This window comes from Macroventuria anomochaeta, assembly GCF_010093625.1.
Source record: "Macroventuria anomochaeta strain CBS 525.71 unplaced genomic scaffold BU25scaffold_12, whole genome shotgun sequence".
NCBI classification, from domain to species: Eukaryota; Fungi; Ascomycota; class Dothideomycetes; order Pleosporales; family Didymellaceae; genus Macroventuria; species Macroventuria anomochaeta.
Genome location: NW_022985373.1, coordinates 259,100 through 275,755, shown reverse-complemented (window position 1 = coordinate 275,755; position 16,656 = coordinate 259,100). Strand labels below are relative to the sequence as shown.

General features: G+C 53.1%; 5 protein-coding genes across 5 annotated transcripts; 4 read left to right on the top strand and 1 right to left on the bottom strand.

Moving 5' to 3' along the window:
- Nucleotides 1-231: 231 nt before the first annotated feature.
- On the top strand, nt 232-691 carry BU25DRAFT_466465 (uncharacterized protein; the record flags this gene model as incomplete). The annotated part of the gene is made up of 1 exon (XM_033710690.1): nt 232-691. The coding sequence occupies one exon, from the start codon at nt 232-234 to the stop codon at nt 676-678; it is 447 nt and encodes a 148-aa protein (XP_033562892.1). The 3' UTR covers nt 679-691.
- Nucleotides 692-1,751: 1,060 nt separating this feature from the next.
- On the top strand, nt 1,752-2,900 carry BU25DRAFT_409730 (ubiquitin-conjugating enzyme E2 15). The gene is made up of 3 exons (XM_033706118.1): nt 1,752-2,303; nt 2,354-2,446; nt 2,500-2,900. The coding sequence occupies exons 1-3, from the start codon at nt 2,144-2,146 to the stop codon at nt 2,754-2,756; spliced, it is 510 nt and encodes a 169-aa protein (XP_033562891.1). The 5' UTR covers nt 1,752-2,143; the 3' UTR covers nt 2,757-2,900.
- A 3,689-nt stretch (nt 2,901-6,589) lies between these two features.
- On the top strand, nt 6,590-9,091 carry BU25DRAFT_30730 (uncharacterized protein). The gene has a single exon (XM_033702080.1). The coding sequence runs from the start codon at nt 6,673-6,675 to the stop codon at nt 8,836-8,838; it is 2,166 nt and encodes a 721-aa protein (XP_033562890.1). The 5' UTR covers nt 6,590-6,672; the 3' UTR covers nt 8,839-9,091.
- A 1,946-nt stretch (nt 9,092-11,037) lies between these two features.
- On the bottom strand, nt 11,038-13,030 carry BU25DRAFT_409725 (short chain dehydrogenase/reductase). Its single transcript, XM_033706117.1, has 2 exons — nt 12,076-13,030; nt 11,038-12,020 (listed from the first exon to the last, which is right to left on the bottom strand). The coding sequence occupies exons 1-2, from the start codon at nt 12,583-12,585 to the stop codon at nt 11,418-11,420; spliced, it is 1,113 nt and encodes a 370-aa protein (XP_033562889.1). The 5' UTR covers nt 12,586-13,030; the 3' UTR covers nt 11,038-11,417.
- A 426-nt stretch (nt 13,031-13,456) lies between these two features.
- BU25DRAFT_30694 (uncharacterized protein) lies at nt 13,457-16,108 on the top strand. The gene has a single exon (XM_033702077.1). The coding sequence runs from the start codon at nt 13,635-13,637 to the stop codon at nt 15,996-15,998; it is 2,364 nt and encodes a 787-aa protein (XP_033562888.1). The 5' UTR covers nt 13,457-13,634; the 3' UTR covers nt 15,999-16,108.
- The last annotated feature ends 548 nt before the right edge of the window (nt 16,109-16,656 follow it).

The following is a 16,656-nucleotide window of genomic DNA, read 5'->3' as shown; positions in this document are numbered from 1 at the left end:
GATCGCTTAAACCCTCGCTCAAATGGATCTTGCACTTATGACGGAGGATTACTCCTACCAGCTGAAGCAAGAAGAGTGTGTTCGCCAGAGCTGCCTCAAAGACTTGACTGTAATCCTCAATAAGTTGCTAGTCAAGTGCAAAGCCAGTGGTGATACACTCGACATGCATACCGACGCCGATGCCCTCGCTTCACACTGCGAGTCGAAGATCTGGCACCAGACCTACGAATAATGCTGGAACACTGGCATCTTAGCCGATGCTATGGAGCAGGAGCAGATCGACTTCGAGACGTGGGCGGCGCTTTGGGGCTCGGAGGAGGATGGTCGCTCTTGGCTTTGATACCTCGAAAGAAGACGTTCGAGCTTGGCCATGTGGAAATCGATCGTCAGCCTCTCTTTACGGATGGTACTGCGGAAGTCAAGTTCGCAAGCGCACCAAACACCTCAGAGAAGCGTGATGAGAAGACGTCTGTTAAGACTGCAGATGGCGCAGATGACGATGATGACGATGATGACGGAGGGTTGACAGCGGCGGCTATGGCCGCACTGGAAGAGGGCAAACAGAAAGAAGACCACGCCGAGGATGCAAAGAATGTCGTGAAAGAGACTGACGCTGACCCTGTCGTGTTCTTCGGACCTGACGGAGCGAGCCAAGGGACATTCAAGTTCGCGTTCTGAGACAGCTCTACACGGAAGAGAGGGTTTCAGGTAGCATTGCTGCGAGAGCAATGAATTGAAGGAATTGCAGCCATGTTTGCATCCACCGTGTTCGCTGACTGCGACCGGGCAGCTGAGGCTTTCGTGCTTATTTTGCGTTGTAGTATCTGCTGAATACCCTTTAGAGTTAGGCTAGTTACGATATTCTGAACCCATCCACAACACATGTAGCTGTGACCAGTCCATGCATGAAAAGGTCAATGCTTCTGCAATCGTCGTCAACTCAAGATTTCGATGACGGGTGCCGGATATCCAGCATCTAGGCCCAGCTTTGCATGTTGTGTCACGACGCACAACGTGCCGTTTGACATGCAGCTTGCAGACGTAGTCCCCCTCCGTGTCGCATTGCAAATAGTTAATATGTCAAGGCATCCCTGATAATGTTACTACAAGTCTAACATAGTCAGTGCCAAATTTGCTGAACAGTCAGCCATCTGTAACGTGAAGTTGAAAAGCGTCGGGAGGCTTATTGGAGGTTGACGGTCGATAACTTTGGTCCTCGCTCGATAGCATCGCCATAAGACAGGCTTTGTGCTGGGTGGGAAAGTGCTGACTTTCAATATCGATTTGGTCATCTGGGCGGCCGGGGCGACCGTCAGGTACGAGGGGTTCAGGCCCTGGCTGAGCGTGCGCTGAGATGTTTGGCTCGGTTGACGACTGTTGTCTGAGAACCGTTCTGATCATGTCCCACTTCTTCGCGTTACAACATGAAGCTTGCATCTAGAAATACATGACGCGGACAGTGCGGAAAGGGAAGTCCTCGAATGCCGCGGTCGTCCTTTCAACCTTGCCCAATATTCATCCTGTCTCTTCTTTGCCATTTCAGCGCAGCCCTACAGAGTCAACAACAGGAACCTCAGCCGCGTGACGGTTCAAGATGGCTTTGAGACGGTGAAGATGCGCAAGTGAGAGAAAGAGGAAGTCGGCCGCTGGAAAGGCGCTGAAAGGGCCCCTGCTAGCCTTGGCTTCTGACGCCACCCATGAGCACGTCGACGGGAAGGTGCTCACGACCTCGGATGTTTGCTTCTTCACATATTTTTATACCCACGCCGCTCTAAAGTCTCTGCGAAACTGCACACATTCGGTCGCTGTCGCCTCAATCTGCTACAGAATTGCTATCTATCCATTGAGACCCCTGCCAAACGCCCGCCATTGCTAGGACAGCCCCACCATCGCCTCGGTCGCCTTTGACGTGCACACAGCAACGCGCCTGAACCGCCAGCACCTTATATACGCTGTCGCCGCACATATAAAGGCCTCACGTGCTCCGTCGACCAACGCCTATCATCGCAACGCTCCGCGGTTGCCTCTCGACAAAACCTGCCCCACTCTGCGCTCGTCTTTAATCGACCCCACCTTGTCCTCATTCAAGCTTCATACAAGCTTCGCTCGATACACAAGCACACGACCAGCACAACATACAAAGATGGCTTCTACATCAGCTGCAGCAGGACTGCTGTCTCGCCAGCTCAAGCAAATGCAAAATGACAAGAGCATATCAGGCATCAGCTGCGGTCTGGCGGACAACAATGTCTTCGAGTGGGAAGTCATGCTGATGATCGACGACGACACAAAGTTCTACGGAGGTTCGTAGAGAAGGCAGAAGATATGCCGAAGTATAGCTGACAGCTTCCAGGTGGTTTCTTCCGCGCACGACTGAACTTCCCTCCCGAATATCCACTGCTACCACCGAAAATGCGCTTCGAGACACCCATCTTCCACCCAAACAGTAAGACTTCGACACCTCGGCCACTCTCAGTATTCGTACTGACACATTGCTAGTCTACCAGAACGGCGAGGTCTGCATCTCGATCCTGCACCCACCCGAAGAAGATAAGTACGGCTACGAGTCAGCTGCAGAGCGCTGGTCACCCGTCCAGACACCCGAGACCATCCTACTATCCGTCATTTCGATGCTGTCGAGTCCGAACGACGAGTCACCGGCCAATGTCGAGGCCGCAGCGCTGTGGCGGGAGAACACACCCGAGTTTAAGAAGCGCGTGAGGAAGTGTGTGCGAGACAGCCTGGAATTCGAGTAGATTGACTGCCTCAGTGGTATGGGACAAGAGGACTGAGAAGAGAAGACAAGGAGTGCAGAGCGGGCACACGAACACATTTGGCATCTCTGATTACTTGATCGTTCAGGCGTGCATGGTGGGACTTTAGGCATGGTTTGCTTAGCGTACAATGCATTTACGATACCTCTCGTTGCTTCATCTCGCTGAAAAACACCAAAACAGTCAGCCTCGGAACCACTTCCCACACTAACACACTGCCGGGCTCCTCCTAAAATCACAACCCATCTTGAAGATCTCCTAACCTCACTACCTCGGAACAACATCTAGCACACCATCCCAACACCAATCTGCATCTCACCCAGCTCCCGCAAAACCTCATACACAATCATTCCAGCAGCCAGCAGCCAACCACCCTTATACATTCTCCAGAACGCTGCCTAAGCCCCAGGGTGCCATTCTCAGCGACCCTTCCATACTGAAGACGCATTCCAGCACAAGAGATAGTGTGCTGGCTATTGTGCTGGTGAGCCATGTGATGGCGATTAGGCAGTAGACCGCTTACCGGATAGGAAGGGTGAACAGGCGTATGTCGGGAAATGGGCTACAGGTTTTCGAGGTGTGGAGTGAGAGGGGTGTGAAAATGGTTAGAAGAGGCGGAGTTGTGCGCAAGGGTTTGAGGGAGTTGCGTTGTAGTGTTTGGGCGGCGACGGATTGTTCCTTTGTGCTCTTCTCGCTGACCGGAGGTACCTGAGCTGTGGATGGAGTTTTCATCGTCGTGGGCGAGGGCACTGTGATGGGGTGTGTCGTGCAGTGATGAGTATTCGCCAAAACTGAACTGCGAGCTGTGAAGATTGGCAGGCCCCTTTTCGATTCCGAATACAAAGGAACACTCTGGTAGAAACGATAAGAAGGTGTTTGTAGGCAGCGAAGTGCCTTCTGATAAGGCGCGACCCAAGGCTTGGCAAATGTGTTCACGATGAAGGCGTATCCAGGCTCAGCGAATCAGAAGACAGACCACCTTTCGCCGTCCTCGCCGTATATACATTTCCAATCATTATGCCGCCTTCATGTTCACCGAGGGTCGAGTATAGAACACTTTTGCCTTGTTGGGGCGTAAAATGGCGCAGCAGGGGTGCTAACACTTGGGGGGCCACCCTACGATGTGTCTTCCGCCCTAAAACCAACGAAGTACATGAGCCAAGTCCCGCCACATCCGTGAGTGCTCTAAAATCATCCCAAAGTCATCTCTTGCCTTAGCGTTGGCTTCGATCTCAGTGGTTGAGTAAGTCGAGTCCTCGCACCCTCCAACTTAGCTCTCCAGATCTCCTTCTCGAGATGAGCCAACTCTGTGACCAACCACTCCCTCTGGTTTTGAATTTCTGTAAGCTTTTCTTCTGATAGCTGACTCTCCCAGAGGTCTGTGTTCTTTCACCGCAGGTCGGAAGCCATGAACGTTGCAGCCAGTGGCTCATAGGCGAGTTGTCGAAAGTGGATGCGTATTTGAGCACCGTCGATGGCGCGCTCGAGCCTTTCGACCCTGATTTTGGCTCCGAGTACCATTCGCTCGTTCAACTCTCGCATTGCTGGACTAGCAGCTTCTGATGTTGGGCTTTTTGTCGAGCTAGGCTCCGCGTAGGTGAAGGTGTCATGCTGCCTTTGGACGGGAGGTGCCGTTATGATCGCTAGAGCAATGTTATAGGTTGCCGTATACACCGATGACGACGCAACGTCTGGGGACATTGTTGGGTCGAGGTTGATGAGGTGAAAGTTGCTGAAGCAAGAAGGTGAAGGAGCAAACAACGACAAACTACACGTAGTTATCGGGCGACCTAAAAGGGAAAGAGCAATCGCACTTTGGTAATAATGCAGGTGTCATCTCATTCCGACTCTACGTCAGTACGAACGTAAATACCATAACCGCAAAAAGCATCGATCATGACGGCCAACTTGTACTGACACCCATCGACTGCTTCACCGCAACCACATTCCCAATCTCCACCACACAAATCCTCTTCCCGCTACTCATCTCAGCCGTCTCAGTCGTGTTGAACAATATCTCGGTCACAAGATATCCAACGTTGCGTTCATGTCAATCTCCATGCTTCCGTTCCAAGTCGAGTTCGCGCTCCACATATCGATGTAGAATCCACTCGGCGGACTCGCAACAGGCATATGCAAATTCGTCGTATTCATCTATTCATCATTAACGAAGAAGACACTTCGGACTGGCGTCCAATCGAGTCTATGAACGTGCCAGTCAGTATACGTTTTCGCATGCGGCATCATGAAGTTGACGGTCGCGCCTGGGATGGGCATCCAGTCTGGCTCGCCTGAAGATACGGGCTGGTTGGAGTATTGGACGGACTGCTCGGGGGCGCGTGTGAAGATCTCGAGGTCGGATTCTTGTGTGTCGTTGTGGTAGGTGAAGATGCCTGCTACTGCGCCCGGGGCACCGTGGACGCGTGCGGAGACGCGGAGAGAACCGTGGCTGATATTGAATTCTGTGAAGAGGATTTCGCCTGCATCTTGAGTCCCGTCATCCCTACAAGTGCAGCGCCGTTCGATCGACTGTTGCCGACAAGCTCAAGAGCAAATCAAGTCGAGAGATATCACGCGAAGTATAAGGATTACGACGTGTTAAACGATAGAGACTCACCCGGTTCAAGGCACGCGGAGTACGAACTTGCGAAACAAGGGCTGCGAGGCGTCAAACAATGAACGATTCGCCCGGTTCAGAAGCCCATACAATATGGAAGCAGACGAGCAGACGCGCAAAGGAAGCATCGGGCGGTGATGATATGGTACAACAGGGGGCCGAGCTGAGAAGAAATGCGAGTGGATCAAGGAGAGTGAGACGAAATGTAATTGATTGCTCGATGAATGTGTTAGATCCAAACATCAGCTTGAACTCTGTCAGTCAGCCGCGTTGTCGCTCGTTCTGACACTTTTGTCGTCCGCTAACCTGGCGTAACACAAAAACGACCATCTCTATTGAGCAGGTGTATGCACTCACATAGTACAGCTGGTTGCACCCGCCCGTTCTCGTCCTCCAATGCTCTGAGACACTGTCTTGGTGCAAGCTTCGGTGTGCTGTTAAGACTTTGCAGTGCAAGATACGAGCTCTTCGGACCTGCAGTAGTTTCGAGGTCTCCTTTTCGATGCATCAAGTTCAGCCTCATCAGCTGTCAGCGGACGCGCCGGCGTGGGTCGTGATCCCCGTGTCACCCCTTGCGCGGTTAGCGTACCCGCAGTGGATCTTGTTTCCAACTATGTGCACGAGCGTTGAAACACCGTTTTCTGTCAACGTTCGCAATCTTGCAAAACAAGGAAACCAGATGCAACAGCTGTCAGGCAACACCAATCCAGCTTCGAAAAATCACTCCGCACGGTCAAGATAAGTGTCGATAAGACTTACGAGCACATCATCTGTGATGATCTATTTGCAGATCGCGACTACCCGAAAGCGGGAAGCCCATCTTCTGTACAGCCTAGCTCGCGACCAGGGTATCTGGATGGCGGGCCAGACCACCACTGGCTGGCTGTCCTCAACGCCTCTTTGCTGCGCACTGGGAAGCTCCCAAGAAATTTAGAGTAATGGTTGCGCAGTTTCACTCTTCCCTTGACATGTTGTCCCTTACAGCTGTCGCACCCTTCATCGCAGAGCGAAGCCGCGTTTCGCAAGATTGCAGGGTCTATCTAGGACTTGTGGAGGTGACGCGTAAGAACGGCGGAACGGCGGCGTCATCGAAGGAACGTTGGACGGTTACTTAGGAACGGCTCGGACGCACGAGGCTGAAGGTTATTCGTTGTTTGGTAGCATTGGGGGATGCACATGTTGGGGTCGCTCCTTCCTTCGTCGTCGAGTCCCTCTGCGCTGTCGCCAGACGAACCACATCCTCGATATCGAGTCTTGTGAGGCTTCACCAGCTTATCCATTATGGCGGGCGATGCGATGCTGCCCATGCCCATGTCTCCTCGACAGTCACCAACAGAGATAGGAAAAGCAGCGGTCCAATGGCTCTGTTCAAGACGAGGGCGAACATTGCTCCTTTCCGTCTTCGTCCTCACATTCATACTTGGCGTCGTAGGCGTACGGCACTCCGAAGCCATCACCGGACGATACCATGCCCTCGCCGAACACCAATGGCGTCCCTACCTACCCAGCTTGCCGAAGCTCACGAAAACGCCCTTCGAAGCTCCATCGAATACAACATTGCAGCTCGAGAACGGCGAGATTGATCACGTACCACCGAAGCTCGAGAAAACGACACCGAACTTCCACCTGCTGATGACCTCGGAGAAGAACTCAGATGCTTTCTGCAAGTCGACACTGTCGGCGATGCTGCTCAACTACCCTCCACCGACCGCTGTCGGCTTTCACCAGACGTTCATCTCGCCAGGACATAAGGAAAGGCAAACGCTGTTTGGGATACGCGAGTACCTTCACAATGAGAAGTTGGTGCATGATGAGGATCTGCTATTGATCGTGGATGGTCAGGATACTTGGTTCCAGCTGCCGAGCGACGTCATCATCAAGCAGTATGAGGCGGTGTTGGAATATGCGAATGCGCGACTGCTCAAGAAGTATGGCCTGGACGAGAACAAGCTTCAAAAGTTCAATCAGACGATCATCTTTGGTGCTGAGAAGGTGTGCGAGGGAGACGACACGGCTTGCAAATTGGCACCCAGTTCCATACTACCAGACGACATATACGGTGCCGGTGAAGAGACTACCAGTACGGAAGATCTGCCTGCAAAGTACCTGGACTCCAGAGTTGTGATGGGGCCTGCGAAGGACCTGAGGGTCTTCTTTGATGCAGCTTTGAAGAAGTATGAGAAAGAACACACCGAGAAGCAGACAATGCAGTCGGTAATCGCCACTATGTTTGGCGAACAACAGTTAATACGCGATGCAGCGTTGACAGAGGGTAAATCTGCAACCTCCAAGCTGCGAGAATGGGTGGGGAAAGCAGTAGAAGAGCATGTGGCGGCCGAGCGACGGCTGGAGGCTGCCAATCTTACCATTCGACCTGGGAAACAGTACGAGTATTCCATCGGTCTTGATTACACGCATACGCTCTTCCAGCCTCTTCTCTACACTACTCTGGATGAACTCGTTCCCCTGGTCCACGAAAACTCAACCGACTTATCCAAATACCGCCACCCCAAAACCATCACGCCGCACCTCTCCCTCCCGCCTACCCTTCTTTCCAGCAAGCTCCCCTTCTGGAGTCCAAATTTATATCTGCACAACCCCTCCCCTGACACTAACAAGCCCGCCTACATCGACAAGCTCGACTTCGACTTTGACCTGGACTGGCTCCCTGACCGCCGTACACACTGGTCCAAGATTCCACTGATTCAGAACACGTATACTGGCGCGATCCCCGCGCTGATTCTTCGTGTTCCCGACGCCATCCATGACCCGAAGTCCTCCGGCATTCCAAGCGCCCAAATCTCGTTCAATCATCTGTGGTTCGCCCCACACAAGCGCGCCCTCCTGCGCCAGTACTTCCGCACTCCGCAGAGCCCGAACGGGTATCACAACTCTCTCGTCGGCGGCGATCGATCCTGGGACCAGCGCGGCGGACGTGGTGGAATATGGACATCGAAAGAGCAGATCTGGCTGCCCTGGGGCGAGGTGGATGGTGTGTGCGGTACACTGGCGCAGCTGAAACAAGTGATCGACGACGGAAAGGGAGTGTGGATGCATGAACTCGAAGATGACAACGAGGCACAGAGAGTCAGGGACGAAGAGGCTTATAAAAAGGGCCTAGAAGAGAAGAGAGAGAAAGAAGAGGAAAAGGAGTTAACTAAGGTGCAGGTTGCTGCTGAGATCGCTAAGCAGGAGCATGAGCAGAAAGAGCAAGAGAAGCATAATAAGGCGAGGCTGGAGAGGATTGAGAGGCAGAAGAAGGATCAGGCGAAGAAGGAGAAAGTGAATGTGGAGAGGCTGAAGGAGATTGAGGAGAAGAAGAAACTTGAGGTTGAAAAGGCTCAAGAGACACAGGCAAGTGCGAAAGCATTATACCAGTCTGAGGAGCAAGAAGCAGGGCGAAATCCGGCTGCCTCAACGAGGTGGAAGAAGAGATGGGCTGCATGAGGCAGACCCACACATGTGCCTGAGTTGCACGTCTTCGATTTTCCCTCCTTAATCAGGCGTTTACGATCGGCGAAACATGGCATCTTTTCATATCATCTAGATGGGCCCAAATTATGGCTAGACGGCGTTGAGTGGGTATCTCTTAGTCCAGCGTCCCTTTTGTTATGTAGTCCTCGAGTTCGAATCCCAGAAGCTCCGTACCTCGAATTCATGACGTCTGCATCACATTCCTCTCCACATTCCCAATCGTGCATCATCCATCTCACTGCCTCCAATGAGCCGGCACCACCATCATCCGAAGTAATTACTCCTGCTCCGCTTTGCTCACCACCTCACTAGTCCGCAACTTCCTTCCACCCTCTTCTGATTTCGTGATAACACCGCTTAGATGGGCCTTGTGCTCCATCGCCTCTTCTCAAAGTTGTTTGTAGTCGTCTCTCGCGAGCAACAGCTGCCACTGCCTTCCTCCCAGCACACGTCGGGTCTCCGGGCGCACTTGCGTGGCGACTGTGCTTATGAGGTCGATCTGCGGCTGCAGCTGATTGATGTTCCGGGTGTAGAAGCTGTTGGCGCGGGCTGCTGATTGCTTTAGGCGACGTATGGCAAGCGTGAAGGAGCGGAATGGGTGGGACGCAGTGTTACTGTTGGCGGAGGTTGAGTCTTCTGCATCGTGGGCAGGGTTTGCGGGTTCTAGGAGTTCTGTAGTAGTAGCTGTTGCGGTATTAGTCGGTCCATAATATCCCTAGGGTATTATATTCCAGCAAGATGACTTGACTGTCAAAGGACAGAGGCGTAATAGCCAAGCGGGTGCCCCTGAGGTCTGTTGCTTCTGGTAAGAAGAGATGATTGTTGAGAAACAGAGCGTAACATAGAAGCGGGGGTGTTCCTGGGATTTCGTAGTTCTGGCGAGACTGGATTGCCGAATGGTAAGAGCCATGTCGTCAGCAGTGGTGCCGCATGCGACATCGAAAGCCAAGCCAGTCATACTGTTTGCGAAGCCGAGTGATAATGTCGAAGTGGGTGTCCCTGGCTGGACGTTGCATTGCACCACTGAACCATGGTCGTTTCCCATGTATCCTCCGTAAAACACCACCCTCGCTCATGCGTTGCTGTGCGGCTTGCTAATTGACTACGGTTTCTACTTGCCAGGAAGGGAACTGATCGTAGCTGCTTATCAACCTGATCCGCGAATCCCGGAGGGGAGATGCAACCGTGTAGAAAGCCATTTTATTAGCTAAAGTCGACGGTGTTGGCGGGATCGTCACAGCTAGCCAGAGATCAGCGTGAAGGCACTCAAGATAGCACCGACACTGGTTCAACTGTCGCGGTTGATTGCTGCGCCCGCATCATGCAGCAGCTGATTTTCATCCTTCACTTCTAACTGCATGGTCTGGTGTGTTCGAAAGTGCAACCTATGGACATTTGGGTCTTTGCTTTCTGATGATCTCTGTCGGAATATCTTGCTTCTGTTTCTGCAACCAGCCCGAAAGCAATAGCAAGCGAAAGTCAACAAAGTCCTCCATGTCCGAAGCCATTGGATTTTGTGACAGTTTATGGAGTAAGGAAGTCATGTGTGCCACGTGTGTTGGTGCAGTGCTCTTGCTCGTTCCAACAAGCACCTTCTGCACTTGGCTGCACGATACATACGTCATGTAAACAAACCCTGCTGAGGGTCTGGTGAGGAGCAATCACAGGACAACAAGAACAGAATACACTGATTTTTCTGCTTTGCGCAGATCCACCCTGACTTACTGCCCTGCGTGATTACACATTCATTTATTGCATCTACTGCAACAGCTTTTGCCATACGGCCAACAATGCCGAAAATCCGAGACATACGGAAATTTCTGAGAGAACAATGTTAACGAACGACAGGATTGTGCGGTCGCCGGGCCCTGTCTTGGACGAGAGTATGATCATCATTACAATCTCGTCGGTTGTCTTGTGGAGGAAAGGAAAGATGGTTTGAGGAAGGCTGGAAGGGTTTATGTAGGCACGCACCCACAATAGACACCAGTGGAAGAGTGGCCAGCTTGAATAACAAACAGAGCTTGTTGTCGTGCATTCGTTCAACGGTACCTTCAGGCTTCATCTTGATTCTTACTTCTTTGATCTCAGCAGCGCTATCCTCCACTGCATGCTGGGTTGTTCGGTCTGCCATAGTATCCAAGCAGTCAAAAAGCAGTATAACAATAGTCCCTCGCTGCGAGATACGTGGCAATAAATGAGGTGTTGTGCGCGGTGAGAACTATGCTTAACAACGTTAAATGACTGAGTTTTCTTGGACCTGGACGCGAGCACGACTACTAGAACCTGGCCGTGTAGTAGCACGAAAACAGGATCACCAGGGACCACCGTTTCCGGTATTTGTTATGGTAAATTTCCTTCCAAAGCTCGGGGCCGTCAAAATGTAGTGATGGTGAGCCGAGACAACTCTCGTTCCCTGTGCCATAGCTTCTCGAGGAAGTGGAATCGAGGTCATGGAGGCACGCGGTGAAGGTTGTGTTGCAAAATTGCTCTACTCGATCGAGGGTTAACATGGCATTGTTCCTTTTTGAGACTCCCTGTCGAGTTACTTCTTAAATCTTCTCGCCCACCTCCTTCTTCACCTTTGATTTGCCATCTTCCACCGCCGTGTCTAGTCCACTCCATCTCCTAGCAATGTGCTGTATCCCAAATGGCAAGCATCCAAGAACCTGTATGTACCTCGAGTACAGTGGCAACGCAACCTCTCCACTCTCGCCTCTCTCCACCAACTTGATGATCCTCTGTGCCATCTCTGCGGGTGTAACAAGTGGCCCAAAGAACTTGCTTGGCGCGTGTACGTGCTCAAACATCTTCGTACTCATTTGCCCAGGCTGAACCAGTATTGTCTTGATCTCTTTTGCGCCAGGTATGTGTGCAAGCTCGGCGCGTAGCGAGTGATGCAGCGCAAGGAGCGCAGCTTTCGAGGCGCAGTATGCAGAGAGATTCGCGGCGCCCAGGTGACCAAGGACGGATGAGACGGTAACGATGGTGCCACGGCCTTCGGCGAGCATGTGTGGAAGGAATGTACGGAGGGTTGTGAAGTGGGACATCGTATTTACGCGGAAGGTTTGCTCGACTTCGGCGGCGGTGGAGGCGAGGATCGATTTGGTGTGGACGATGCCGGCATTATTGATCAGGATTGTTGGAGGACCGAGCTGGGTATGTCAGTATTTGAATTCCATATTAACAACGCGTTCAGTAGCTGCTCACGTCCTTGACAATCTTCGCTGCCGCAGCTTCGACTTGCTGCGCATCTCCGACATCGCACTGGTAGTAGGCCACACCCTTCGCCTCTGCTTCATCCTTGTCTACGGTCTTCAGGTCCAAGACGGCGACGTTGGCGTTCCTCATCCCATACGTCTCCGCCAACAGTCCTCCCAGTCCGTCAACACCACCAGTGATGACGATGACCTCTTCACTCAGGTCGACTTCCCTATGCGCGCCGAATGCGATTCTGTCGCTGACAATTCCAAAGATGCCAATGGCGCTCATCGCAATGGACCAGCCAATCGCGATGCGCATCTCAGGCGCCTCATACTTGGTGTACTGCGCGCGCAGACACAGGACAACGATCCACGAGACAAATGGGTGGAAGACGGTGTAGCCTAGCACGTACCATATCAGGTCGATGGTGAGGTACTGGTGCCATGGCGCATCTGCCTTCGGTCTTTGGAACTTTTTAGGTGGCTGGAATGGGACCGTCTGGATGGCGGAAGACATTGTGGGTGCTTCGATGCAGGAGGGACGTCGATACTCCAGCATGATGTAACAACGTGATGAACGGGTGGGGCCTGAGCGGGCGCGTAATGTAGGCTGGTGATATTGGTATCTTCAGAAGATAAGATTACTATGGAGGATGCTCGAAGAGCCTGAGGAAGCAAAACTTCGTAAGAGACATGATTTCGGCTTTGACATATTCTAATTGCGCATTTGCTGAGGCGATGCTGAAGGATGCAGCGTTTCATTGATGTCGCGCCTCAGGTGTCGACCTTATCTTAGCGTGCTTTCCTTATCGAGTCCTCCAGCAGATCCCTGGAGCTGTCAACCGGGGCAACTCGTGCTCCGTTCCTGACTAAGATGCAGGCAAAATGCTACTGAGCAATCCAAAGGCACACGAGCATTTTAGCCAAACTTGTAGTTATCCAAAGATTTGGATCAATGCGGCTGAGGCTAGGTTGCGGCTTGTTCGAGCGGCGCAGTGCCTTGAAAGTGGTCTTGGATGCTGATCTCACCGGTGCACTGCAGCCCTATTGCATGACATGTGGTGAGATCACAGCCAGCAGGACTCCACATTGCGGGTGACACTGCAGTTGATTCCTACATGTTGATTTGATGAGTTTACGGCCCCTTTCTGTTCAGCTGTAGGCTGGGTGAAGCAAGACAAGGATGCCCTGAGCTCGGTGGTGACGGCCATAGGGCTGGTTCGTTACCTAGGAGCCCAACTCCCACTGCCAGCGAAAACAAACTCCACGGCCAATCGCGACCAGATGCACACACACCAGCACCAAAGCCTGTGACGACATGCCGTTGGTGATCTGACGCCCAGCAGAAATATCCAGCTGCTGAATTCAGCTTTCACCTAGCAATGTTCACATGTTCACGCGCCCTAGGGTTCATCATCTGAGCCGCTCCGCCTCACGACATAGCAGTGAGACAGTGCACCAAGCGCAGTTCAGGGACCGCGTCTGCCTAGTGTTCAAGACTACAAACACCCGCACTGGGGCTTTCGCCTCACTTGGACGCGCACGGCGCAAACCAGATCGCCCGCCATGGTCAAAGCTGATGCCACGCGAAATTACTATGCAGACCTGAAAGTCGCTGCCAACGCCAGCGAGAACGAGATCCGCAAAGCCTTCCGCACACTCGCCCTGCAATACCACCCCGACCGCAATCCAGGGCACGAGGCAGAGTTCGTCGTAAAGTTCCAAGAGATTCAGGCTGCTCACGAGGTTCTGTGTGATCCAACGCAGCGGCAGAAGTATGATAACGAGAGGAGGAAGTACCGCAGCCTGAACATACCCACGAATACGCCGAACACACCACGAGCTCGACCGCCTCCTCCACCGCGTAACACCTACACAACGACTACGCCCAGCGGCTCCTACTACCGCCCTCCGCCCCCAAAGCCCCAACCTCAGCCACAACGGCCGCCCCCACCACAGCACCACCAGACGTACAACAGCGGACAGGATAGATTCACAAACAAAAACTTTCGCCCGCCGCCGACAGCGCAACGCCCACATTCAGGGCCGAAAGACTCACAGGACCGCGCAAATGTCTTCACAGCATGGCAGAAGATGAAGAGTGGCGCCCGGCCTGAAGAGCCTCGCCCATATAACCCCACAAATCCAAACAATCCAAACAATCCAAATGGCACACCCTTTGGGCGCAGTCAGAGTACCAGGGTGCCGTCCTCGAAGACTGGCTTCAACCCAGGAACACCAGGGGCAGATGAAGGGCCGGCAAAGTCTGGAGGATATCGATCAAGCTACGCCCGCCCGACTGCGACACCTCCCACGCCTGCCGAATCAAGTTCGCCAAACGTCAATGTTCCGTACTCTGAGGGCAATCGTGTACGGACGCCGTACTACTCCAAGGCTGCAGGAATGCGCGAGGAGGGTATTGGAAGGTCCGCAAGCATGCGTAAGTCTCCGTCACACTCACACCAGCCTAGTCCTTCGAACGAAGCAGGCTCGTACTCAGACTCAGGGCGGAGGCAACAACGAAATTCGTATAGTGGTAGCTCGGGTAGAGGCCAGTTCCCGCAAATGTACCCAGACTCGAGCGACGAGTCGGAAGCTGAGGTCTTCCGAGCAAGTACAGGAAACAAGCAACGAGCACATGCACCACCAAAAGCCCCACACCCGCCGCCTCCCACTTGGAACCAGAATGCCTTTGCGACTCCACCACCAAAGCAAACTGCTCCTCCGCCTGGAAACGTGCCCAATAGTTTCAAGAGCAGGAGCGAGGAAAGCATCAACATGAAGTTCTCACCATCCGATTGGCATGGAAAGTTTCAAGGCAGTGCCGATTACTTCGCACCTAACGTGCAGCCAGGTGCGACTAACAAGGGTCGACAATCGCCTACACGAGGAAGAGCTGCATCTCAACGAACGACACCCACAAACCCACCGGCAGGAAACGCGTTTAAGACACAGTTCGGCTACATGCCTCCGCCGCCTCCAGGTCCGCCGCCTCCAGGTCCACCTCCTCAGGCCAAGTTTGCCCCTCCTCCCGAGGCTATGCCTCACACCGCAAAGTTCAGTCCAGAGGTTTGGAGTGAAACTTTCAAGGAGCCGAGCTGGGCGTTGCCGAACGAAGTCTCTGATCGCAAGAACTTGGAGACTGTAAAACGGCAGAAACCTCCACGCAAGCCATCCGTGCCAAAAGCGCAAGACCATACGGAGAAGTCCCGGCCAAAGTATCAGGCAACTGCAGAAGAGCCAACAGGCGAACCTGACGAGATGGACATCGACTCGGACACACCGCCGACCGCGAACGCCAGTACCTCCGCTACAAGACCGAAGACAGCACCATCGTCGCCAAGAAAAGACAAGGCAAGGAGGACAGGCTCTGTGCCTCCAAAGACTGCGCCTTCTCCTGCCACCGTTGGCACGCCTTCCGCTCCAGGTCTGAACGGCCTCTCAGGTATCGCGACCGTCGAGCCCTTCCTGCCTACCCAGAATGGTGGTCTCTCAGAACTCGATGCGCTCAAGGACACACTCCCATTCCAATCGCAGGCCTCATCCACACATCCCACGAAGCCAAACGCTGCCCGCACCCTTAAATTCCCTCCAGTCCCTGCTGCTCCCCACCCACCGCTGAAGCTCGACCAAGCCACCACCGACGCCTACTTCAGCCACATGGAAGGCTACGTCAGATCCTTCAACGCCTTCAGCAAAGGCATCACCGCGCACTTTGCCTCGCGAAGCGCCGAGCTAGAAGACCTCGACGACCGCTTCATCCACAACCGCGGCGAGACTACCAAGAAGCTTGGTTTTGCCAGCTACCTCAACAGGATGGAGGAAGACGAGGCTGTCATGACGATGTGGAAGATTGCGCAAGAGAGGCATATACAGGCGCTGGAGCAGTGTGAGGAGGTCAGGAACAAGACGATTAAGCTGTATCAGTGAGCGAAGGGAGTTGTTGTGCTGCGCTTGGCGGGTGTACTGACACTCTCACAGCATTGATGTGCCGGAGGAAGACTCGAGTCCGATGAAGGTCATGAGGGAGAGGCTTGTTGAGATTGTCGCCGGACTCTCGCTGAGACGGTCCATATCACTGTCGACGCCGAAGCCAACTTTGGTTCGATCAGCTGCGAACTCACGTGGATACCCTTATACGAAGAGAAATGTTAGTACATCGGCGTAGTGCGCGGATGATGCGGATGACGAGTTGGTTCTGTCGAAGCCTGAGCCATTAAAGCTGAGGAAGAAGCCGAAGAAACGCGCGCTTGGATAGATATCATGTTGTTTGGGCGTAGGATACCCGGATACATTGGATTTCCTTCATGCAAGCATATGGCATAGCATCCTGGCTTAGGCCAATTTGCGTGTTCGATAGATGATGGCATAGCGAATACAAATATTACACCATAAGGAACTGTGGTCGTAAGACGGAGAGCCTGGTGCGGAAGCAATCACGATCTTTGTACATGTTCGACCTTGCTGTGCTTTGACCATGGCATGAGTATAACCTCATCTAGTCCGTTCGAGCTTGGTTACGATATGCACGCGTGTAATGACAGCATGCAGCGTCAGTAACCAGGCTATCCTGCACCATCGCTCTCAA

Bases quoted from the DNA above. Each gene is read 5' to 3' on its own strand.
- BU25DRAFT_409725 (XM_033706117.1), bottom strand. From the start codon at position 12,585: ATGTCTTCCGCCATCCAGACGGTCCCATTCCAGCCACCTAAAAAGTTC. The intron at 12,021-12,075 runs GTGAGCAGCTAC...TGACATACCCAG, and splicing joins CAGCGAAGATTGTCAAGGAC to CTCGGTCCTCCAACAATCCT.
- BU25DRAFT_30694 (XM_033702077.1), top strand. From the start codon at position 13,635: ATGGTCAAAGCTGATGCCACGCGAAATTACTATGCAGACCTGAAAGTC.
- BU25DRAFT_409730 (XM_033706118.1), top strand. From the start codon at position 2,144: ATGGCTTCTACATCAGCTGCAGCAGGACTGCTGTCTCGCCAGCTCAAG. The intron at 2,304-2,353 runs GTTCGTAGAGAA...GACAGCTTCCAG, and splicing joins CGACACAAAGTTCTACGGAG to GTGGTTTCTTCCGCGCACGA. The intron at 2,447-2,499 runs GTAAGACTTCGA...ACACATTGCTAG, and splicing joins ACCCATCTTCCACCCAAACA to TCTACCAGAACGGCGAGGTC.
- BU25DRAFT_30730 (XM_033702080.1), top strand. From the start codon at position 6,673: ATGGCGGGCGATGCGATGCTGCCCATGCCCATGTCTCCTCGACAGTCA.